General features: G+C 37.2%; 1 protein-coding gene across 3 annotated transcripts in view; it reads left to right on the top strand.

The window, feature by feature from the left end:
- Window positions 1-26,717, top strand: part of KCNIP4 (potassium voltage-gated channel interacting protein 4) — a 1,198,945-nt gene that overhangs the window by 252,580 nt on the left and 919,648 nt on the right. The window contains exon 1 of one of the 3 annotated variants that reach the window (XM_060299202.1): window positions 2,625-2,942. The exons of the other annotated variants lie outside the window; for them this stretch is intronic. Coding sequence (XP_060155185.1) covers window positions 2,855-2,942 — 88 coding nt within the window. The 5' untranslated portion in view covers window positions 2,625-2,854. Of the gene's footprint in view, window positions 1-2,624; window positions 2,943-26,717 lie in introns of those variants that run through there. 3 annotated transcript variants of the gene reach the window in all.

Genomic DNA, 26,717 nt, shown 5'->3' with positions numbered 1-26,717 from the left:
CTGCCTCTGGGATTGGGAGTTGGGTGGGCACGAAAAGGGGATATCCGTTCTTTCTGACAACTAAATGGTGCTGAGAAGCTCTTGAATAAAACACTTTGCTAAAACAAAGAAACAGAACCTCAATGTTAATATGTCCAAAGCAGAACTTTTGACTTTCTCAACTGTCATAGTCTGCCCACAGTTGTTTTATTTTATTAATTCATTAGAGTTATCTATCTAATGGTTCAAGCCTCAAACTAAGTCATCCTTAATTTTTTGCTTTCCCTCAGTTTCAACCCTACTAATTCTGTTTCAGAACATATCCAGAAATCAACCACTTCTCATTTCTACTCCAAGCCATGCCACCATCATCCTCCCCTAGACTACTGCGATGCCCCTCGTAGGTGTTCAGTCTTCTAATCTTGCTCCTCTACAGTTCATCCTTTACATAGCAGAGAGATCATATAATTTTCCTACTCCCTGGAGTGACTTTCCAGCTCACATGGACTAAATCCAAATTCCTTACCCTGGCTATAAGACCCTGCATACTAGTAGGCCAGGGTTTGTAGGCCCTGGCCTCCCCTATGAAATCATCTCCTCTAAGGCTCTCCTGACTCAGTATGCTTCAGCAGTCACACCCTTCTTTCTGTTCCTTGAGGATGCCAAGCTCTTCTCCAGCTGGTGGTGTTGGCACAAGCTTTTCACTCTACTTGACGTGCTCTTTCGCCTGAACATCTTATGGTTGATGGCTGTCTCCTTGTAATCTGTATTCCAGAAGAAGAAATGTTTTCATTGACCATTCAATCTACTCACCTTCTATTCTGTTAAGCGGGTTTTTAATAGTCTCCATAGCATCTATTTATATGTGATATTTTTTATTTATTCTTTGTTAATTTGTTGTTTTCTAATCTAAGGTGTAAGCTCTGTGTATGCAGAGGCTTTGCCTTTTTTCATTACTGCTGTACTGCCAGCACCTAGAACCATGGATTGAACAAAACAAGTGCTCAATACATAATTTCTGCATAAATGAATGAAAGTGCTCTGCTTAATGCCATCTATACCATATCTTATTTCACTCTCCAACAAATGAACAGTGTCCTGTTACCCATTTTATAGATAAGAAAGTGGGGCTTTAAAATAATTTGTCCCAGCTCTGGAACTACAAGAGTGTATTTCTTCTGCCAATTTCAAGCTTTGGGATGCCATCACTCATGGCAAATGCATGGGAGAAAGAACTTCAAGAAGTGTATTGCTAACCTTTGTTTATAAACCTGTTTTTATCTCAGATACTTCCAACTGAAGTCCTAAAAATTCTCGGAAAGCATGCTTCATTATCTCCTTCGGATGATGATATCACTGAGTCTGGTGGACATATGGGAGAGTTACAGAAAAGAGCGAGTTACTACTAGATCTTGTTAAGTCTATGGTTCCAGGAGTACTTCTTTCTTTATTGTAAAAGAACATCATTTCATGTATAGTATTGTTGGGAAATATTAGCTCCAAGTAGAATTATTACAACTGTCAGAAAAAAAAATGGCCTGTCTAGGTATTTAAAAAATGGAGGAGGCACATCCACGTGCATTAAATATCAAGGAGGTATCATACACTAAGTATTAAGGAGATATCAAGGAGATACACACACACAAAATCAGCAAAAACAAATAAATTACCAAACACCCTGGAAATATAGAGTGTCGACAAATCTTAGAAACTGCCCAAGGCACTCAGGAATGAAAAACAACAACAACAAAAAAAAACCCAAAAACTGCACATTCAAGGAAGTTTTCTAGCTTTCATAGCAACTGCCTACCTCTGTAACACTATCTTGAATAGAATAGTTCTTTGTGAAAACTGTGAGCTCTCGCAATTGTTCTCACTATTAAGTCAACTGGTAAGGAGCCAGCGAGTTGCAGTTTACCTTTTAGAAATATGAGGAAACTGAGGCAGTCGTTCTCTTAGGATAATGCAGTAAATTAGTTTTGGAGCTCTGTTGCCTGGAAGCAAGTATAGGGGCTTAAGAGTTGTGGTTTCCAGTCTACTGTATTTTAAAGGAGACAATGATTTTTTTTTCCCCCTGATTTTCAAATCCCTGAGCCTGGACAGTGCAGAAAACGCAGCCAGATTTAGGTAACAGCTTATTTTCCACCTCTGTGCCCATGAAGTGGAATATATTTATATGTGACAAAAGAGCTTTGCCTCTATTTGGTGGTAAATCTTCAAATCTGTTTAGAATCAGGGTCAGCTTCTCAAATGAGCCTTTTCACCATTTAGGCTTTCTGAATCTGATTAACACTGTATCAGGGAATTGTCTGGTGTCTGACCTTGAACAACATGCTTTCCTACTTGCCTTTTTGGCGGGGGGAATCATTTTGTACAGCCTTGGACAAGGAGATTCCTCCCCAGCAGGCTTGATGGCATTTGTGGGCTCCTTTTACTGATATCCAAAGGGTTTCAGCCCCAGTGACCTGTCATCTGTCCCCTCACCTGCTTACATGCTGATTCATTGATGAGCTGGCATTGCAGGCCCCGCCTCCCTCTGAATGGTCTGTGAGGTTGTGATTGCTCCTGGAGAGGGGATGTGGAGCTGAGCCACCGTGGGTTACTACACGTGGGAACCGGCAGCCTATCTGTTGCCACAGAAGAACTTGGTGACCTGAGAAGCAGCCCTTTCTCACCACCCTGTTACCGTTCTATCTATATCCGGCTTCTCTAGCTTTTTAAAGGAATTTCTGATTCAGGCACTAACAGCTAATTCCACAGGAGTTGTAAGGCAGCCTGTGACATAAACTGAGACAGAAGTTTCCCCTCAGAGACTGTCTTTTTTCTATTGGCAAAGACTTCTGGCTCTTCTCAGAGGAATACCTTGTTGCTTAAGATGAGTGGCTGTAGAAAACGATGTAAACGTGAAATATTGAAATTTGCCCAGTACCTTCTCAGGCTATTAACAGGTTCTCTTCATACAGGTAATGACTTTTTTTTTTTTTTTTTAATGGAGGCTGGTAGAGCATGGTACCGAAGTTGAAATGGAATAGGAAAGGCTCACTATTTCTATGTTGTGTTTATTTATAATGCTGTCAATAAAATACAGTTATGTTTGCTGAGATTCACGTTTCTAAAAATGTGTGCAATGCAGCTCTAATTTTGGGATAGAACTGGATTCTGTGGATATATCTTTTGTGTCTTTTTGGCAGTGTCGCTGTTAAATGTGTCTCAATCTCAGGAAGCAGTGTCTGCAGAGTAGAAAGATTTTTTTTTTTTTTAAATGCATGATTGTGTGAGGTTTCTTCCCTTCCTCCTGCTTGCTGCAGTTTGCTGGAAAATCACAAAGCTGTTCTTCCTGCAGGTATTTAGAAATTCTCTACCTTTGATCATTATAATCCATAGATTATTTCTAGTATTTGATTATAGAACTTAGCAGTGAAAGAGTTAAGGACATTTCTTTTGGATTTCTGAATTCCTTGCAAAATGTGAGCCAATTGTGAAAACAGCTGAAGAGTATAATGTCCATGAGAGCTTTGATATTTGTTTCATTGCAGTGGATTTTAATGTTTAACAGTTTGCACAATTGAAATGGAAACTCTATTTAAATCTAAGCGTTGATAGAATATTTTTTTAAGGTGTTCCAAAATTATGAGCCTAAACCAGCAGTTTTGCTGCCCGTGAAATTCCTAGGCAATGCCGTAATTAGGGTAGTGACAGGTGGGACCAAAACTACTTTGACTCTGATAATAGATATTTTTAATGGACCCTCAAACTTCTGAGGAGCAAAGCTGGGTTGATGAAATACCACACTTTGATTCTGGCTACGAATAACTGTTGTTAGCTTTATTTTTTCAACTCACACGTGTCTTCTTTTATCTAAATCATGAGAAAGAAGAGTTAGTGAAAAAAAAAAAACACCTATACACTATACTGCAAGGATGAGGGATGAATTTGAGCAACATTTTCTCTAGGAAGTAAAGTCTTTATGGTGAACAGCAGAACTGCATATATGATTGTGTTGACAACCCGATCAGGAAAAACAGTTTTGAGGGGATAACTGTGAAAATCAAATGATTTTCTGAGAGCATTATTAAGTATTCATAAACATAATAACAGGATTGTTATGATACTAATCGTTAAGCAGTGCAAATTGTGGTGGCTCTTGACACTTTTAAGAATAGTTATTGAGAGTCTGTACCTGCCTTTTGTTATCTTGGAGCTCTGTTGTATACTTAGTCCCAATATGAGTTTGCTGTATCATGTCAATTGTGATCAATAATATCAATATATTTGCTATAAACGTTCAATTAAGGATGATGTGCCATTTAGGATGTCATGTCTTATTGGACAATGCTCAATAGGGGATCTTTAATCTAGCTATGAAATTAGAGAAATATTTTATGAAAGAAAGTTTTGCATGAGGTTTCCATGGTAATCTGTAATTTTCTCTTTGATAAGGCAGTTTTAAGGTTCTACCTGTTTCTTGCTGGATTTGGGTGCAGTGCTCTGCCTTTTCTTGCTCAGTTTGTGTATAGTTTTCTGAAACTTCTGATTTCAAAGAATTTTATGAAGATGGTAAATGGTTGTGAAGTCATAAACCATAAGCATTGAATCCAAAATGTAGCGGTTGGCTAATGACTGCATGGTAACTTATAATATGAAATTTATGGAAAGCTAGTATAGCAGAAATATTTTAAGCCTTATTTAATGCGTATTTAGAAATCAATATAGGTGGGATTCATTATCTTCTTTCTGAGCCACAGGAGAAAAATATAAGAACTTTGAGAAATAGGACAGATTATTATAAAATAGTAAGTTAGATTTATGACCTGGGAAATGTGATTACAGCAACTTGTTTCTCGTAAAAATTCTTTTCAGCTCAGTCTCTAATACTAAAGGTTGTAAAATCCAGCCAGAATCCTTGCAACTGCTCAGAATGCAACTTGGAAAAACCAATTTATGCGTTTACTAGATGCTGTGATAATATACACTGTTCACATTGGAGAATCTAATGTAAAATTCATTAGAGCACTTTCAAGTCCCTTAGCTAGTAATTAATGAAAAAGTAGGAAGCAGAGTTGAATTAGTTTAAAAAATTTGCTTTAAGGTTGGATATGCAAGCAGTTGCTAATTGTATCCTGAACAATCAGCATATGTCTCTGTAGTTATCAAAAATTAAAAACAATATGAATATGCCTTGGATGATTTTTTTTCTTCATTTTACCAGCAAGCCCTTAATCTTCACTTTTTCAGTTAAAGATGTGATCTGAGGAAATAGTGATTTTGTTTTACATTTGGAAACAGGTTATTTCTGAAATACTTAATCTGTGTTGTTGGCAGTTGCCTTTCATTTGATACCAAAATGCCCATGCCTTTATACAAACAGAAAATTTGAAGTGCAAAGAAATTTTCACGAAGACAAACTCTCCTTTGATGTGCCTTATTGCTATCACAAGTTAGAGAAAAGCAGTTTCCTTTTCTGGGAGCTTTTCATACAAGTTTTGGCAATGCCTAGGATTGCTTATAAATAAATAATTTTAAATTAGTGATTTTTTTCTAAAATAATCTTTATGTTAGGGAGTGCAAATTCAGGAATACAAATTTGTCCAGGTAAAATAAGATGCTTTCATTTTACCAGAAACTTTTTACATATTTTTATCATGGCAAATCATTTTGCAAAGAGTGGATTTTACAAACACATGTGTTGGCCTTACTTGTTATGAAAATATAAGCATTTTTAAAGATTCTTTTGTATATAATAAATCTCAGAAATCCATATGCGAATATTAAAAGTTAGTGGCCACCATGTTCAGTGTACTGCTGTGCAATACAGGATCAGTTATCCTAATTCCTTTTCAATTTGACACCTACATCTTCTTGTACCATATTATATTTAATCTAGGTGTGGCTCATGGTAACCAATATATTTTTGTACATCTAAAGAAATGGAGTTGATTTTGAGGATTTTAGTCTGACACGAGTAGTATGAGACATATTCTATTGATGGGCAATTTGTGTACTATAGGAGCCCAAGGAACACCCTGTCATATAAATGCTGACCCGTTGTAACCAATATATTTTTGTACATCTAAAGAAATGGAGTTGATTTTGAGGATTTTAGTCTGACACTAGTAGTATGAGACATATTCTATTGATGGGCAATTTGTGTACTATAGGAGCCCAAGGAACACCCTGTCATATAAATGCTGACCCGTTGAAAAGGGTAAATAATATTGCAGATATTGAATTTTAAACTGTCTCTTCTTTATGTGTGAAGTTTAGTATTGGAATGTTTTATGCTTCTTTTTGGAAGGTTGTTTGGACATTTATCAATTCTCTGCACATAGTTTTCTTGAAAAATCAAGACCTGAACACATTTTCCTATTAGCAGGTATTCCCAAAACATATGTGTGAAGTGGCTATTGCCTGGAGCTCTGTTTCAGGCTTCAAGATGATGAGCTACAGGTGTGGTGAAGTTCAACTCTCCACCTGAGGGAAACAGAGGCAATTCAAACCGAAACATTCTTTTAAGCTTTGAATTGCTGTTTAAGTAGTGGGTTACAGTACTTCAAATTTAATAAAATTATATTACTAAAAGCATGACATAAGCATTCTTCATTTCATCAAGTAGAGAACTTTAGATGAGAGAGAGAGAGAGAGCATCTGTTTTACAAATTTGCATTGAATTGCTTCCAGCCTTATCATTGTTAAAGGGACTGTGGATCAAGCCATTCACAAAGCTAGTGATTTAAAGATTTAGATTGTTTTTCTGTTGCATTTTTAAAGCATGAAGAGAAAATAAAGGTTGATGCTTAGCAAAATAAGAGACTTAAGAAAAACTGTTTCTAGCTACGCACACTTCCTTCTTTCGCCTCCTGATTACAAATCACAGAATCATGTTTTCAATCCCCTCTGTCCTTTTCTGTCCGTCATCCCTGCCACATCTGAACACAGGGCCGACGCATCTCATGCAAAAGATGTGTCCCTGAAGACCTCACATAATTAAAGATTCATAAAACTCAGGTTTCATCCTGGCAAAAGGTGATAGGAGTTTTTATTTCTCAGTTCACGTGGGCCTGGCATGTGGCAGTTGAATGAAACAGCTTATATTTGCTTGGCCTGCCTGCTCTGAAACTATGCTATACTTGATTACATTTATGTTTTTTAATTCATTCAAACTTTGCTGATAAAGGGAGATCGTATTTCTTATAGCACTATGTAAAATTTGCATTACTGAAATGCGCATAAAATGCCACAAGTTATGCTCAATTTGCTTCTTCTGTTGAAACCTGCCCTCAAATAGAAGAATGCAAAGGATGATGTTTTTCGTGACTGCCAAGGAAGATTTGTAATTAGGTTGCTTTTCCCAGCAAGAGTTTACATTTTAAGCTTTATCAGAAGAATTATTTTGGCCTCTATTAATAAATTTGACTTTTCATTCAGGAGTGAAGGGATATTTTGAGAGGCGCAGCTTCTTGCCTTATCTCAAATTCTGCCATGGCTACCAAATCTGGTTAGAGGATACCTAGGTTCAATGGATAAAACACCCATATATGCAGAATACTGGTTGCCCCTTTCACTTCTGAAGAAAATCTGCATATTAATGTTTATTAACTTTGTATTTTAAGTTCTTTACCACATAATTATTACCACATAATTAGTGTATTAGGTAGAACTTATATGGCTTAAAGACTCTTCCAAAGAGCAGATTGTTTTGGCCATTGTGAGAACTTCAAAGTAGTAAGTGATCTGATTTCACAGTCTGAGTCATGTTAAACTCTTAAAACTCATTTCTTGACTAACTGACAAAATTAATCATGTGCTCTCAAGGGAAGAGCTAATGTTCATAGAAGGAGCTGTATTTGCTGCTATTGGTTAAAGTAATCAGACTTTCTTAGCAGAAACTTCAACAGTTACACATCAGTGCTTCATTTAAATATGCAAAGAAATATTGAAGTTTCACCATACAGGCTCTTGAGGATATTATACATCGATTTTGATATGTATCAGTTATTTCCTGGCAGGAAAGAAAGAGATCTCAGGAAAATAATTTACTAAAGGGGCCATGTATGTGGGCAGGGGTAAGGAAGTCAACAAGGGGTAAGGGGTACTCGAATAATAGCAGACCGCTGAAGGAGCAAGGGATGGGGGCCATTTCTGAAGCCTGGAGAGGGAACCGGTGGGCAGAAGACTGCTTGACAGGAGATGTGGCCTTTAGTCCAGGGACATAGCCAACCCATGGAGACCTGACAGTAAGGGAGCTCAGGAAAAGAGAAAAAAAGAAAATTGCTGGCCTCTCCTTTCTCCAACCTTCCAATTTTTGCTAGTGCTTCCATTGGCTGACCCCATCCTAGAAGCCAGTGGGAAAACTAAGTAGGAGAAACATGCTCATGGCCATATTTATTATTTTATATTCACCGACTACCACTGGCAAGGCTTGCTTTGTTTAAAATTACTAACATTAGTCACATTGCTTCCCCTCAAAATATATTGAAAGAGGCACAAGCAACCTAAGCATATCCCTGGGTTGGCTTGTAAGGTTCCTGTCAATCCACCACATCTTTTACGATCGCTGTTTATCTTTTACTTTGACCATATAGCTTCTGCCCAAAATTTCTCTGTTTCTCTTAAACTTTATAAGTAAAATGAACCTACACCTTCAAACAGGTGGACTCTGTTTCTGAGGAGGTGTCACCGTAATCAGCCACATTAAATGACACAGGAAGACAGTGTGATGTTTGTTGCAGAGGTAGATGGTATTACAGCCCAGGATGATATGGTTACGCTTTGTGCTTGCTGAGGACGATGATGGATTTTCTTTCATAAAGTATATTTTCTCTCCAAACTCCTTTTTCCAGCATGAGATACCTTGTGAGTTGCAGGGAAGGGGCTAAGATCTGAGAAGCTGCCCTTCCTTGTGGAAGAAAGCAAAGTCCAACTGGCCGTGATGAAAATCGTCATTGGTATATTTTTTGCAGTATATGCCAACAATTTTGACAAACAAACTAGTTTTGATCCAACCTTTGCAAACCATGTTTCTGTGCCTACCATTCTCCATTTCTTCTGCCTGATAGATACACTCAATACCATCAGAATGTCTCAAGATGTTCTTTATGTGGGACCAATGTTCACTTTACTTTTTCAAATGAATTTTTATTGGAGTATTGTATTGTAAATATTGGAGTATTGTAAATCATTGATTTACAATGTTGTGTGAGTTTTAGGTGTACAGCAAAGTGAATCAGTTATACATATACATGTATCTATTCTTTTTCAGATTCTTTTCCCATATAGGTTATTATAGAATATTGAATAGAGTTCCCTGTGCTATACAGTAGGTTCTTATTAGTTATCTATTATATATATATATATATTAGCGTGTATATGTTTAAAAGGTGAATGCATAGGACTCTGAGGCAGATCAACATGTAATAATGGCTGAGGAGGGCCAACTAATTATTTTCAGGAAGAGTGAGTCAGAGAACTGAATGAGTGGCTGAGGTAGGAGAAGAACTATGCCAAATTTTGCTTGGAGGAGTAAAAGGAGTAAAAGGAGTAAAATTTTGCTTGGAGGAGTGAAAGGGATTCCATCATTAGACACCCTTCTTTATGTGTCTCATGTCTGGCTCACTGTCTGGCTCTGTTTTGCTCCCTCTAATGTCTTTACATCATAGTCTTAATGACCATAATATGAATATATTACATTAAAAACAAAAAATAATAATTCTTAGAATGTTCCAGAGGAGCTGTTCTCTCTGCTTAACCCCCAGCTGTGCTTCTGGAGCGCAATAGCATGCACAGAGGAAGAGTTAGGAGCCTTGTGCTGGACTTCCAGCTCTATCCTTATTTCTACGATTGTGAAGGTCATCCAGCTGCTCTGAGCTGGGTCAACTCATCTGTAAAATGGGGATATTCCTACATAGATTTCTCTTGCTAGCCAACATCCCATAAATGGGTAGCTTTTGTCATTATTACTAAGCTGATATCCATAGGATGTTCTGTTTTTTTAAAAATAAATTTTCCCTAAAGGTAATTGGATACCTCATCATTATGCTGCCTGGTAATTCGGCATAAATCTAAAGTAACCAATATAAATGACTGCATTTTTAAAAACTATTTTGCCTTTTATTGTGTTAGTTTTCAATAACCGTAACTGCCATTTATTGATTCAACTGAAGTTTATTAAGTGGTTGTTAAGGGCTGAGGCTTGTGGTTTTGTACGCTATTTCATGATTCCCGCCTGCCCCACGTTGCTCTGCTAGTGCAGCAAATAAATGCAGGGCAGTTAACTCCACAAACCAACGTGTGCTTAGATTTCCGAAAGCAGAGGACAGCTGTCTCTTGTGGTTTTAGCCAAGGAGAGGCGAGGACAACGAGCAACCTAGGTAACGCAATAAGCCTTCAAAATATGCTCCTTTGGGGGCTTCCGTGGTGGCGCAGTGGTTGAGAGTCCGCCTGCCAATGCAGGGGACGCGGGTTCGTGCCGCGGGGCGGCTGGGCCCGTGAGCCATGGCCGCTGAGCCTGCGCGTCCGGAGCCTGTGCTCCGCAACGGTGAGAGGGCCGCGTACCGCAAAAAAAAAAAAAAAAAAAAAAAAAAAAAAAAATATATATATATATATATATATATATATATATATATGCTCCTTTGAAGAAAATTAGAGGGAGAGAAGCCGATGAGAGGGAAGCCAAACAAGGAAGGTAAGAAAGCAGCTGGGAGAAAGAGGATCAGTGGGTTTATTTGCAGGAGAAGGAAGTTTTGCTGAAAAGCCAAATTGCTTACACTACCAGATTGCTGCAGAAACTACCAGCAAAGCAAGCCCACCAGAAGGTTCTGTTCCTTGTCCGGGAAGGTGCTTCTGTGGCTTACTGAGCGAATCAGGCAGTGAATCAGTTAAGTGCCTGTTCACATTCCATTTCTACCCGCTTGGAGCTGTCTCCACTCTCTGATGTGCATTGATTTCATTCCCTTTTGAGCTCTCATAGTACAAGTTGTCTGTCCCCCATTGTTCAGCATTTAATTAGTCATCAACACTGTATTATTTAACAGATTCAGGTGTTAGAGGTGTATCTCAAGTAGACCTGAGTCTTCTAAGTGACATAAATATATTTAATTCTCCAGCTCTACCCTAACACAGTGTTTACCGTATATCTGTTCAAAAATATAGATTTGTGGGAGGATATTATAAATAAGTATCAGTTTCTTTCTCCATATAATTTAATGTGTTCCTTTCTGACTCACATTATCGGACTTAAAACGAGAGCACTTGAGCACCCTATGGGGAGCCTAGTCCATGATGCCAAACCTAGGATGTGGTGGGAGTAAGATATAAAACTAGATTTGGCAGAATCCAAACTATATCTTTGTTTCATGATACAATGCTCCCTTCTTAAACTCAAACTGACTCTGAAGAGCTGTCTGATGACTTTAATTCTCAGCTCAAGCATCATCTTAGTAAGTCGTTTCCTGATCATCCAATCCAAAATAACCCCTCCTACAGTGACTTTCTTTTATATCACCTTTCTGAAATTCCTTTTACAGATAGGGTGGCCAAAATTGGGACACTTTGGAGAGTAAAGGGAGGCCATCTTAATAATCACAGCAAGAATATAGGCACAAACCAAGGCTGTCACAGACAAACTGGGATATATGGTCACCTTTTCCACAGAAATGACCATGATCTAAAATAAGTTAGATTATTTACAAGTGTCTGTAAAACCGGGATATGAACTTCTTTTTATGGATCCTGTGTGTTCTGTTCATATTGTAATCTAGTGTGTAGACCATGCCTGGTGCATAATAAATGATTAATAAGTAGTCATTGGATGTTTGACTAAGTTGCACACCAGTGTATTTTAGGGGACAAAGTAACCACATCTTATACCGCTGTTTCACTACATGTCTTCCCCAAAGTTGGTAGGGTTGTGATTGCTTGCCTATATCACTTCTTCAGATCTCAGCTATGTCAGCTACTCATTGTAATCTCTGCTGTAGTTCTGCTTTCTTATCTCTGCCCAGTACTTCTTCCCATTATAGAAACTGTTGTAGATAATCCAGAGCCCTGGAAGTCTGAATTCTCTCTAATTGTACACAAAGGAGTTATAACTGCACATTTTCAAATAGGAGTAGGTGATGTGTATTTTCTCATTTGTTTCAAAAGTCATATATCCTATGAGGGATTTATATATAAAATTCTATGTATTTGTATTTTCTCATTTTTCTACAGTGAACATAGTATAGGTGCAATGATTGCACTATAATGTTTTTAATAATATAGAAATTTCTAGGTTCTTTCAATCTTTAACTATGCTAAACCTGTTGGAACAAAAAGATACCACCTTGGATGTACTGTAATTGTATATGTGTGTGTATATATATATACATATATATACACACACAATTATATATACTTATATTTATATGTGATATATATATATATACACACACACACACACATACATACATATATATACACACACACAATTATATATACTTATATTTATATGTAAGATATATATATATATATATATATACAGTTGATCTGTCTTGTATCTGCAGTTTTCTTCTCCAGCTTGTATATACATTTGAGAAAGTCTTAAATTTCCCCTAGCTCAGTATTATCACCTCTACAATGGGAAGATTTCCATTTTGCAAAGTTACCAGGTTAAGATAAGAGTTTTAAAGCCTACCAAGTAAGTCGTGTTCCTCTTCTGTAATACACCCTTGAGATACACAGAGCCTGTTTTATTATGGGGTATACATAAAAGAGTTTCCTAAACATTTTGCAATTCCCTGAGCCAAACAAAAGTCAAAAGTCTTCAAAGAGCTTTCAAGCCAGTTCTGTAAACGGCTTTTAGAACTTTAAAGATGGGTTTTATGCTGTGTCTACTAAAGATTCCCCAAGGGAAACTATACAGCCAGCTGCTGGGCATATACCCAAATGCATGCAAATGTGTCATCCAGTGATGCCCTCCTAGCCCATCTCCAAGTAAAGACTTAGTCTTTGATCTTGGAAGGTTAAAAAGCTTGTTCAAGTTCAAAATAGTGAAGGTGCACAACACACTGACAATAATAGAAACAATATTATGTAGATTATGCTACTTACATAAATAGTTTTGTTGGAATATGCTATTGGATCATAGACGTGTAAAATCTTAATGGATCATAAAAATTATTTGGTCTGACTTTATTTTCAGAAGAGAATGTTGAGGTCAGAGTTACTCAAGTGATTTTTACCAAGATCATGGGAGCTGGTTAGTCCTGTTACTAGTCCATTACACTGCTATTTCCAGAAGACATTGTTCTTTCAACCTTACGTTGTGATAAGTGTCTATGGTGATGTCCTGCTCTGATAGAAATACCTGGTGTTGGCAGCCAAGAAGACCTAAACTTAAATCTTAGCACCATCTCATTTTAGCAGGAGACCTTGGACAAGTTTACATTCTTCCATACCTGTTTGCTCATCAGAAAAATTAAGTTATCCCTGTTCAGGCTGCCACCAGGTACTTTTTCAGGCCAGCATTTTTTTTTTTAATATTTATGTATTTATTTTCTTAATGTTTTGGGCTGCATCAGGTCTTCGTTGTAGCACGCAGGCTTCTCTCTAGTTGCAGCATGAGGCTTTCTCTCTAGTTGTGGCATACAGGCTCCAGGGTGCGTGGGCTCTCTCCTTGAGGCACACGAGCTCAGTAGTTGTGTTGTGTGGGCTTAGTTGCCCCGTGGCATGTGGGATCTTAGTTCCCCTACCAGGAATCGAACCCGCGTCCCCTGCATTGGAAGGTGGATTCTTTACCACTGGACCACCAGGGAAGTCCCCAGGCCAGCATTTTTTAGAACAGTAGTTGCGATCAATACTCATTCCAAGTAATCTTAAGCCCTCTTTCGGATAATGATAAATCAGTGCAAAGTATAGCAACTAACATCATTCAGTTGTTTTGGAGTCCTCAAAAGAGGTCAAAGTGTGTTCCATTTATATCAATTTAAAATTTTCTAAAAGCAAATAGAATGTATAGCTCAAATATATGCTTCAAAAATAATAAAATTTAAGATCTGTATACTTGAAGAGTTATACTTCATTATGCTTTAGTGTTCTTTTATAAAAAATCCTCTTCTACCTAAAAAATGCCACATTATTTGTATATTGCTCCACTATGTGCAAAAGAGATATTTGAAGATGCATGAGACACCAGCTTGCACCAGAAAGAAGCTTGTAGAGAAGTTAAAACATATATAAACAATCTTATTACAGGCTTGAATGTGTTAAATACCAGGAGAGAGGTACAGGCAGTGTTTTAGTAGAATTCGAAGAGGGAATCCACTTTGTGCTGGTGGCAAGAGAGACATTCTTAGCAGTGGTGGCGTTTAAGCTGCGTTTTAGTAGCTATGGGCTTGGAGATGCTGAATTGGCAACTGGACCTTCGAACAAGAACACAGAAAGAGAGGAAGGGGATACATAGAGATAATGTATTGTTAGGTTTCATTTATCCAGCAGGTATTTGTGAAGTATGTACCCTCTTGGTTGGCAGTATTCTTGGAACTTGTAATACATCATACAAGCAAAAGATCATTGCCCTCGTATAGCAGAGAGTTGGATAATAATCATGCTAAGTGGATTAATTAAATAGTATGTTAGTGGGTGATAAAGTGCTCTGGGTAAAAATAGAACAAGTTCAGTGGGTTTGCGAGGGCTGTGGAAGTTAGGCTGTATGTTAGTTTGCTAGAGCTTCCATAACAAAATATCACAGATTTGGTGTCTTAAACAACAGAAATGTATTTTCTCACAGCTCTGGAGGCTGGAAGTCCAAAATCAAGGTGCCAGCTGGGTTGGTGTCTCCTGAGGCCTCCCTCCCTGGTTTGCAGGTGGCTGCCTTCTCACTGTGTCCTCACATGGCCTCTGCTGTCTGAGGGTAGGCCTCTGATATCTTCCTTTGTGTCCAAATTTCCTCTTCTTATAAAGACACTAGTCAAACTGGATTAGGCCTTGCTCAAATGGCCTCATTTAACTGAATCGTCTCTTTAAAGACCTTATCTGCAAATACAGTCACATTCTGAATCTGAAGTACTGGAGGTTAGGGCTCCAACATACCAATAATCAACCCATAACAGCGTGGTTGAAATTTAAATAGAGTGGTCGGGATAGACTCTTTGAGAGAATGATGTTAGATCAAAATCTTGAAGCAGGCAAGACAGCCATGGAAACATATGAGGAAACAGATTCCAGGCAGAGAGACCAGCCAGTGCAAAGGCCCTGGGGCAGGCTTGTGTTCAGTGTGTTCAAGGAACAGAAAGCAGGTTAGTAAGCTGGAGCAGAGCAAAACCAAAGAGAGTAACTGAAGTAATTGGAGATAGAAACAAAGAAGACCAGACTGTATAAGGTTTTATATGGGCCATGGTGAAGACCTGAATGTTTGCCCTGAGTGGAACTGAGAGCCATTGCAGGATTCTGAGAAGGAGTTAAATGCAATCATGCTAATCACTGGCTGCTCTTTTGAGATGTACAGTAGAGTAGGTGTCAGCAAACTACAGCCCATGGAGCAATCTAGCCTATTGCCTGTTTTTGTATGGTCCATTAACTAAGAATTGTTTCTACATTAAGTGGTTGAAAAAATATCACAAGAAGAATAGTGTTTCATGACACAGGAAAATTATATAAAATTCAAATTTAGTATCCAAAAATAAAGTTTTCGTGGAACTCTGCTCATTCATTACATACCCCTATGGCTGTTTTTGTGTTATAATGATAGAGTTGAATAGTTGTAAGGGAAACTTCTAGGCCTACAAAGCCTATGGCATTTACCCTCTGACCCTTCCAGAGTAAGTCTCTGACCCCTGCTAGAGAGGATCAAGGACAGAAACAGGTGGAAAATGGTCAAGGATAGAAACAGAGTGATGGCTCCAATCAGGATTGTAGCTTTGGAGGCCACAGTGGGAGTTGGACAGCATTCTTAGTGAAGCAAAGCGTTTGGGACAAATAGTTGGAAATGTGCACTGCGGAGAAGTTGTAGGGTTTGAATGCACTGCAGTGAAACGGGATATTCTGCAGGCCTTTGAACAGAGATATGTCACCATTGTAGCAGTGTTTTAGGAAGCCTAGTTGGCAGCAGATGGCTACAGGGGACTAACTGCGATGGTGAAGGCAAGAGGTCCCAATGGCCTGGAAATGGAGGGACAACAACAGTAAAAAAAGGTAGATCCAAGAGCACGCTGAACAAATGAAGCAGCTTTTCCATTTTCTGTGCCAGAGAGGAACCTTCTGTGATAATATAGCAGTTTTCAAACAACTTTAAAAATATCTTGAAGTGCTAGAGTAGTAGTATTCTAATTATATATCCTTTGAGTTAAAATAGAGTTCTTCAAGTGAGTCAGGCTGGATGCCTTTTACAATTTAGACCTTTGGATGTGTGATATTGAAAATATAGACTCAAAAGAAGACCATTAGTAATCCGTGAGTGGTCTGAGGAACTACCAACCTGGATTTCCAGTGTATTTGATTTGTGTTTATTGGTTAAAAGCAAAAATCTTTAACTTTGCTTTTCTGTTTTGTTCTGTGAGCTACTTTTATAATTCTCAACCTTATTTTTAAAGTACTTCTATAGATATCCATTATCTTTGCTAAGCTATTTGAGTCATGTTTTTTTCCCCTATGTATTTTGGAAGATTGATGGGTGAAAGGACATTTAACTCAATTTTATATGTTCCTTAAATCATCTCAATCATATATATTCACAGAGAACTCTGCCTCTTCCTTAAAAATAACCCTTTATTGTTATAAAGTGTGATTGTAATATTAATTATATACTCTTAGCTGGAATATTTAAAGAAATACTCAGTATTTTATGTATCATGTCCAAAGTTATACAAGTTTGCTTCCTAATATGTATATTCCAACTTTACTGAGCCCCACCTTTCCAAATGCAAGTGATGATAAGTAAGGCTAAAACACAAAACACTCAAATATAAGAATAGAGTGGGCTAAAATCTTATAAATCTTCTTTAAGAAATAAAAAGTTACAAAGCATAAAATAGACCTCAAACTCAGAGATGATTTATTCATAAATGAAGGAGTATAACATTCCTTGAATGAATGTATTCCTGTTAACAGGCTCTTTCAGACGTCTATAGCTATATTCTGAATTTGGACTAGTTGAAAGAAGCATGAAATATCTCTGTTGCAATGAGGAGAGGAACGTAGGATCTCCTGCTCATCTAAAAATAATCATTCTTTACCAAAAACACAGAGGTGGTAGAGTATCCTTGCTAGAATTTCCAAGACAAGAGTCATTTTCTGGAGAAGATTTGAGGATGACTTATCCACGTTATGATGTGACTTTGGAAATTGCCACTCTTAAATTTATATGCAGATAGTTGAGTTAGGAAGATGATAAAATTCATTTTATATTTTCTGGTTTATCTTTGTTAAAAGGGGGGTTCTTATTATGTCTTAAAAGTTGCCAAACTCTGGGAACGGAAAGTGTCACAAATGTTGATAATGAAGAGTCAGTGAAGACAGTGCACTCGAGGGTCTAGAAATGAGAGGCAGTGACTTTCCAATCCATTCTCATCATTTGGCAGAGGAACCAGAGGCCCCAGGAGGCCAAGTCCATTGAGTGCCTTGATGCTTGGCATACTTGTATCAGCATATCTTTGTTGTTGGACCAGATTTACCTAACAATTTAGTGACCATGCTCAGGCTAAAACTCCATTCTCAGCCTAAGAACCCCTGTCTCTTTCTGTAGGGTTTAGTTTACAAGTCCTCCAAGTGGTAGATGTAAGCTGACTTACAGACATTGGTAGATGGTAGCTGACTTCACATGGCACTCAAACTTGATGTTACATTGGTAGATGTAAGCTGACTTCATTGGTAGATGTAAGCTGACTTCACATGGCACTCACATTGGTAGATGTGATGATTGGTACATTGGTAGATGTAAGCTGGTAGATGTACATTGGTAGATGTAAGCTGACTTCACATGGCACTCAAACTTGATGTTAAAGAGCAGTTGGATCACATACTAAGGAATTAGCCCTTTTATGTTTTCTTTCAGTCTTTTTATGTCATCAGTGGACATCCTTGAGTTACTACAAATGTATCTTTATCACCACAGGAAAACCTGTGACTCTCAAGTTTTAACAAGAGAGCAAGGCAAAGAGATACATCTAAATTTTGAGACCATGCTCTCATTTTGTTTAGAAGGTATTTTATGGATTTCTTCCATTTATGGCAAAATAATAATTTTATGAGAATGAAATTTGTATTTTATAATATATTTAACTAAAACTGATTTATTTTTAAAACATCAATCTAGAGGCTACACAGATACAGTAAAACTCTTGAAGGACGTAGTAGGTGGAATACAGATGATACACAACTCTGAATGGGGTCCACAGATGACCGAGCATTGGAGACATTTCTCTAGACATGACCAAGTCTGTCATATCTTGAGATGCAAGTGGTACAGTATAGGGTGAAAACCCCTGGAATAGGAGCAAGAAGACACATTCTAGCTCTTGATTTATTAAGTAGGAATACTCAATCAAAGCTTCATTTCTCAAAGGTACAATAAAGGAGATTACAGTTGGGAACAGCTAAGTGTACTGCAGCTCTGCATTCTAAAATAATTTGCAAAAGTTATAACACTACTGTCTTCAAGGTGTAATATTCAAAACAATTATAGAACATTACCCACTCATCATAACCATTAGAGACTAAATTGCCCCAATAATCACAGTACACTATTACTGCTTCAAAGTTACTTTTACTCAGAAGTATACAGATCATTTTAACCTTCCAGAAAGCTTATATGAATTAGATGTAGAAAAAACCCACACCCATGATCCTATAGAAGATGTAGAAAAGTGCATGGTGTGTATACACAGATACACACGCACATACATTAAATCTTGCTTGATCTGTGAACTTCCATGTCTGCCAGGGCCAAGTTTCTGGTTATTACTGTAAGAAAAGATTTAGGCGAGGCTCTAACTCAAAAAATATAGCAAAAAGCTGTAAGTATTGCTTTAAATCTGCTGACAAGTCATTAATATTCTCCATTCTAAATCCGATTTGTTGGTAGAATTTTTAATGCTAAAGTGTTTAAAAGATTGAGTCTGCTGATAGGACACAGTTTTATCTTCATTTCTGTTTCTGTTTCTGAACACTCCTTGCAAGTCATAGAATATGTGCTGGTGTCTTTAAGTCTGAAAATGAGTTGGTATTTTTAAAACTATAAAAGCATGTGTACAGTAATTTGTTGGTTAACTTCCATGAAAAATTTAACTAGGTCTTCAGTGACATTGAATACAACTCAGTCAAGTAGAAATGATGGACCAAGTAATGATTAGATAGTGTTTAATACTTATGCTGAAATCATCTGTTTAAAAAGAACTGTTTAAAGTTGGCTATTTATTTGGAATAACATAGGGGAATAGTTCATCACCATTATCATTAGCTCACTCAGTATATACAGTACATTAGTATTATGCTAATTGCCTACTCAAGATTAGAATAATGGTTTTAAAGAGATAACACTTCTCAAATATGAAATCGTTTACATATTTTTTTAAAAAATTTGCCAGAGGTATAAGTTAAATTTTTAGAATGTAGGATTTGGAATAAGGTCTTACAATAATGTTGTTACATTAAAGAGAGAATTCTCTCTTTTTTTCTTTTTTGATCTTCCATTAAAAAAAACCATTCTTATTGTTATAGCCTATTTGAATTAACCTTCTGTCCTCATAAAGTTATTTATATTTTTGTTATTAACGGTCACTTCTGTAACTGTTATAATTTATTCAAGATTAAGCTAGTTAGTGTCATTGTAGAAGATGGTATATCTTCATCAACTAAGGGAACTGAGAGGACTAAAGAAAATAATATGAAATAACATGCACTTCTGAGTCATTTTGAGTAGACACACTCAACAATTGTGGCCATAGGCAGGTAATTTAAACGTTCTTATTACTTACTTCATAGAGCAGTTTTCTTTGTGAACAGCACTTTATAACTTGAGAGATGCTATGTAAATGCTACTGGCCTCCAGTGATTTCTGGTGTTCACACCCTCAGGTAGTTCCTTCCCACACTGTACAAGTACCAGGGTTGATCTGTGTCACCATTACAATACAGAAGACATGATGGTATGTCACTTTCAAGATTAGGTTATAAAAGATACTATGGCTTTCACTGAAGTCACTCCCAGTCTCTGTTGGATCTCTTTGGGGAAGCCAGTGGCCATGTCGTGAGGTCAGTCTATGGAGAAACACACATGGTGAGGAAGTGAGGCCTCCTGTCAATAGCCATGGGAGTGTACCATCTTGGAAGCAGATCCTCTGGTCCTGTCAAACCTTCAAATGCTGGCAGCCCTATGTCTTGACGGCAACCTCATGAAAGACCCTCGGCCAGAACCACCCAGGTAAACCACTTGCAAAGTCCTGGCCCACTGGAAACTGTGCAATAAATGTTTACTGTTTTAATCCCCTAAATTTGTTACCCAGTGACAGATAACGAGGACATTGTTGTTATCCCAAAAGTCACCCGCCCTCCCTCCAACCCTTATAAGGAACCTTATGGTATCTGAACTAGACAGAAACAAATTAGAAAGCAAACATACCTACCAACAAATATATGCTAGGCTGATAAAAAAAAAACACGTGTTTAATATACACTGACCTTTATTTTTCTCTCCTAGTGATAAGTAAGTTGTGATCAGAAGGTTTTTACTCAGTTAAAGTCCCCAACAATTCTAGGAATGGGTGCTATTATCCCTCTTCTCAAAGGAGGAAACCACAACTGGCAGAGGTTAAGGAATGATCCCAGGACAGAGATGGTGCAGATATATATCTTAAATCAGATCTCTCCTATCCCTGCCTTATATGTTAAGTAAGCAACAATCAACCTCTAAGAGAAGGTCTATGAAGTACACAGCTTTACTGCAGCATCCTTGGTACATCTAGGAGAATTTATTTACTTCAAGCTTCAGGACTGGGCTTCAAGGGGATGTGTTTGCTTGAAGTATGGCCTTTGAGTGAGAGGGGCATTTCTGGGGTTTCATTCAGCTTTGTAAGTATCTAGCTTTCTTCCTGGGAATCATTAGACCTTTAAAATGAATACTTATTGTTGCAAGCTATTCGGGTTTGTTCCTGCCCTCCCCCACCCCTGCCCCCAACATGCGCATTGCAGCCTGGGTATCAGGCTGGTACTCTGGTGTAGAGCTCAAAGCCTTGTAACACCTCTGCTTCTGAGTAATGTTAGCAGAAGGGGATCCATAAATAATATAGATCCATTAATAGCAACAGAAAAATGATGAAGTATAGCCGGGAGAAAAACTGGATTCTGCTGACAGTTGAAATGTGATGAAGATTCTGTGAAGTGGAGTTAACATAGGAAGAATGTCCACGTAGAAAATAACTCTAAATGGGCCAGTGGTGGGAATTTTCCACAAATTTACTTGACCTCCATTATAATTCTAAAGTAGATCCAAACCACTCTGTGATGGGAATTATATTGGGCACCCATGCAGAAGGCAGAGTCTTCCAAAAACAGGTTACTGGCTTCTGAAAAATTGACATGCTATCAGTCATGGCACTGCAGAATCTTCTAGATCTCTGTATGAATTTCTTAAATGTGGCTGGCTATATCTGAAGAGTATTTGTTTGCTTTCATAGCCAAACATTCTTGTTAGATTTGGGGAATTCAATAAGCTCTGACTGTTCATAATTCAATATCTTAGTGACACATTTTTAGGTTTCTAAATTAGTTTTATGAGGCATGTGATAAAAATAAAATCAAAATCTGTTGAACACTTATGGTGCTCAGTCAACTCTGAATATGACCTGTAAGAAACAGAGTAGAAACAAAATGACACCAAGTGACCCATTTTTATTTCATTTTTTTTAACATCTTTATTGGAGTATACTTGCTTTACAATGGTGTGTTAGTTTCTGCTTTATAACAAAGTGAATCAGCTTTACATATACATGTATCCCCATATCTCCTACCTCTTGTGTCTCCCTCCCACCCTCCCTATCTCACCCCTCTAGGTAGTCACAAAGCACCGAGCTGATCTCCCTGTGCTATGCGGCTGCTTCCCACTAGCTATCTATTTTACATTTGGTAGTGTATATAAGTCCATGCCACTCTCTCACTTCGTCCCAGCTTACCCTTTCCCCTCCCCATGTCCACAAGTCCATTCTCTACGTCTGCGTCTTTATTCCTGTCCTGCCCCTAGGTTCGTCAGAACCTTTCTTTTTCAGATTCCATATATATGTGTTAGCATATGGTATTTGTTTTTCTCTTTCTGACTTACTTCACTCTGTATGACAGACTCAAGGTCCATCCACCTCACTACAAATAACTCAATTTCATTTCCTTTTATGGCTGAGTTATATTCCATTGTATATATGTGCCACATCTTCTTTATCCATTCATCTGTCGATGGACACTTAGGTTGCTTCCATGTCCTGGTTATTATAAATAGAGCTGCAATGAACATTTTGGTACATGACTCTTTTTGAATTATGGTTTTCTCAGGGTATATGCCCAGTACTGGGATTGCTGGGTCATATGGTAGTTCTATTTTTAGTTTTTTAAGGAATCTCCATACTGTTCTCTATAGTGGCTGTATCAATTTACATTCCCACCAGGAGTGCAAGAGGGTTCCCTTTTCTCCACACCCTCTCCAGCATTTACTGTTTGTAGATTTTTTTGATGATGGTCATTCTGACTGGTGTGAGGTGATACCTCATTGTAGTTTTGATGTGCATTTCTCTAATGATTAGTGATGTTGAGCATCCTTTCATGTGTTTGTCGGCAATCTGTATGTCTGGAGAAATGTCTGTTTAGGTCTTCTGCCCATTTTTGCATTGGATTGTTTGTTTCTTTGACATTGAGCTGCATGAGCTGCTTGTATATTTTGGAGATTAATCCTTTGTCAGTTGCTTCCTTTGCAAATATTTTCCCCCATTCTGAGGGTTGCCTTTTCATTTCGTTTATGGTTTCCTTTGCTGTGCAAAAGCTTTTAAGTTTCATTAGGTCCCATTTGTTTTTTCTTTTTTGTTTTTATTTCCATTTCTCTAGGAGGTGGGTCAAAAAGGATCTTGCTGTGATTTGTGTCATACAGTGTTCTGCCTATGTTTTCCTCTAAGAGTTTTATAGTGTCTAGCCTTACATTTAGGTCTTTAATCCATTTTGAGTTTATTTTTTGTGTATGGTGTTAGGGAGTGTTCTAATTTCATCCGTTTACATGTAGCTGTCCAGTTTTCCCAACACCACTTATTGAAGAGGCTGTCTTTTCTCCATTGTATATTCTTGCCTCCTTTATCAAAGATAAAGTGACCATATGTGTGTGGGTTTATCTCTGGGCTTTCTATTCTGTTCCATTGATCTATATTTCTGTTTTTGTTCCAATACCATACTGTCTTGATTACTGTAGCTTTGTAGTATAGTCTGAAGTCAGGGAGCCTGATTCCTCCAGCTCCGTTTTTCTTTCTCAACATTGCTTTGGCTATTCATGGTCTTTTGTGTTTCCATGCAAATTGTGAAATTTTTTGTTCTAGTACTGTGAAAAATGCCATTGGTAATTTGATAGGGATTGCATTGAATCTGTAGATTGCTTTGGGTAGTATAGTCATTTTCACAATGTTGAATCTTCCAATCCAAGAACATGGTATATCTCTCCATCTGTTTGTATCATCTTTAATTTGTATCATCTTTAATCAGTGTCTTATAGTTTTCTTCATACAGGTGTTTTGTCTCCTTAGGTGGGTTTATTCCTAGGTATTTTATTCTTTTTGTTGCACTGGTAAGTGGGATTGTTTCCTTAATTTCTCTTTCAGATTTTTCATCATTAGTGTATAGGAATACAAGAGATTTCTGTGCATTAATTGTGTATCCTGCTACCTTACCACATTCATTCATTAGCTCTAGTATTTTTCTGGTAGCATCTTTAGGATTCTCTATGTATAGTATCATGTCATCTGCAAACAGTGACAGCCTTACTACTTCTTTTCCGATTTGGATTCCTAAAGAAAAAGAATGATTAAACCAGTGGCAAACAAAACGCATTACTAAAAATTTTTGAGAACTTTCTATTCATAAAGTTCTACTTATTTTATCAGATGTGGTTCAAAATTTAAATTAAATATAATTCTTCTTAGTCTTCAAATTTAATGGAAATATTCTATTTCAGCATTAAGAAATATATTTTATGTGTTACAGTCTCATCGTTTCAGATGTGTGTCTTGTTCATCTTGGTAGCAAATCCTAAGTGAAGATTATTTTACTACGAATGAAAAAAAATTGGAATCTTACCAGTTATGGATATTTTCTTCAGAAAAATAACAAATATTTTAGCATAGACAAATTCTATCATGGAAGATTAGAAGACTTATATTTAAGGATTATTCAAAATAAGATTGTCATGAAAAATTTAATATCTTCTAAAGTATAGTAAGTGATTCATAAAAAGCAACCTTGGATTACAAAGAATACTGTTAATACATGCCCAGGACAAGAACATGGCAGAGGTGACTGTTTTGCTCACAGATTTTACTTTGAAAATCTCCATCTTTACCCACATAGATCCTTTTTCTATAACACAGAACAAAAGAGGTGCAAGAGACTTAACTCTGAATGCTTTTCAACTTTGGGGTTTATGTTCATGAAAAGTTCCATGTTTGGCAAAAGAATAGTGGTGAGATTATGGTAATGGAGAAAAAATAAGTCGTATAAATATGAATATGAAAATATGAAAATTGACCTCTCTTGGCCTTAGTTTCTCCCTCAGTAAACAGCATAATGAGCAAGAATATGGACTCTGGACCAGACTGCCTAATTCAAAACCTTTTTTTGCACCCAAAGTCTATATAACTTCGGGATTTAATCTCTCTATGCCTCAGTTTCTTCATCTGTAAAATGGGGACAGTAAAAGCCTTTTTCTCACAGTGCTATTATGAGAATTAAATGAGTAATACAAAAAGTGCTTTAAACCACACTTGCTTATATGAGTGTTTGTTGAGGGATTCATATGTGATGATGACATGAAAAAGAAAAAAAATGTTTTGGAAGTCCTGACATAAGCAGGTACTCAAGCAATGTGGGTTCTTCCTCTCTCCCCTGCTCACCCTCTCTCTCTCCCTGTCTCTCTCTCTCCCTCTGTCTCTCTCCCTCCCTCTCTCTCTCTTCCTCTCTCTCTCTTCCTCTCTCTCTCTCCCTCTCTCCCTCCCTCCCTCCCTCCCTCTCCCCTTCCCTCCACATATATATATATATGTGGGGGTGTGTATGCACACGTGTGTGTCAGAAATGTATATGTACGTCTATGAAAAACATATAGACTTCATTAGTTCTAGGCTTGAATTTAGCTCCCAAGTCAAACCAGATTAGCAGATTTTATAAACCAACCCACCAAGACTGCTGTATTGGTCAGAGAAATGCATTCTCCTTCAGCTGTTAGAGATCAGTAGGCCAAGACAGACTCCTCACAAAAGGTTGTTATTTAGACCATGCTTCTGCTTAATATTTTAGAAGCAGTGCTGCTTAGCTTGAAAGGTAATATCTTTAGTTGCAGTCCTTTGATTAATTTTAGATATGTTTGGAGGACACACATTGACTTGTGTCTGAAGTGGTTCCCTGTGGTCAACAACAGTGGTCATCATAGTGTTGATTATCTGCCTTACAAGTAAAATAAAAAAAAAAGAAATAGATATAGATAGGACATACTCCTTAATATGTGTGTCTTTATTTATTATACACATAACTACTCTACTAAAATATTGTGTGTATTATAAAAATACAAAAATTAAAATGTAAAATATTGAAATAGACATTAAATAAATAAACATTTTAATTAACAAAACTTAAACCTTTTGTGTATTAAAATTTTAGAAAAATAGATATCATGTTATTTCTTGTATATAATAACAGAATATTTATAATAACCTTAGTGAGAACAATATGATTATACCTTCTTAATTATTTTTGAAAATCTTGATTTTACTTTGGCTTGGGTTTTGTTTTTTTTTTTCTATTAGTTCCAAACTTAGTTTTAAGTTCAGTATAGTCTATACTTGCTTTTAATGGTTGAAAAAGTTCTCACATACATATGTATATCAAAATGAAAGAAGCACAACACACCTCCCACTTACTGAACATAAGGATTTTCCCTTGTATCCCTGCCTTCATACAGCAGTTGTTAAAAGTCCACATCATGTATGTAGGGTAAAGTTCATTTTTAAGATACAGAATGTAACTCTAATGTCCATAGCGTCTGATCTGAATAAATCATTTCCTTTACCTGCCATCTGACTGAAAGCAAGATCTTGCCAGGAGCAGAAGCGTCACCTCTGCCATGTTCTTGTCCTGGGTGTGCATCATGAGTATTGTTTACAATCCAGGCTTTCTTTTTACGAATCATTTATTTTTGTTGTTTCTTTTGTGAGTGTGAACTGCAATGGAATAACACCAAATAATGTGGTATATAAACCGACCTAACCAGGCACACACAAACTAGAAGACTTTGCAGCATGCTGAGTGTGAGGGTGCCTCACTGCACAGCGTGTGCCACTATATAGCTGTCTCTCTTATCAGGTACTTCTGTGCTTTACTGGCATACAATCAATGAGTCCATTAAGGGTTAGTGCAATTTAATTGTCTTTTAAAAATAAACAGAAACATTATTCATATTAGTTAATAGTGTTTTCTTCCCACACCCATTGTAGAGACAGCCAATGTATGGAATAAGGAAACAGTAATTGTCGTCTCATC

The sequence above is a fragment of the Globicephala melas genome, chromosome 5, assembly GCF_963455315.2.
Source record: "Globicephala melas chromosome 5, mGloMel1.2, whole genome shotgun sequence".
Taxonomy (NCBI): domain Eukaryota; kingdom Metazoa; phylum Chordata; class Mammalia; order Artiodactyla; family Delphinidae; genus Globicephala; species Globicephala melas.
Note: the sequence above shows the minus strand (reverse complement) of the source record. Positions and strands in the feature narration are given on the sequence as shown.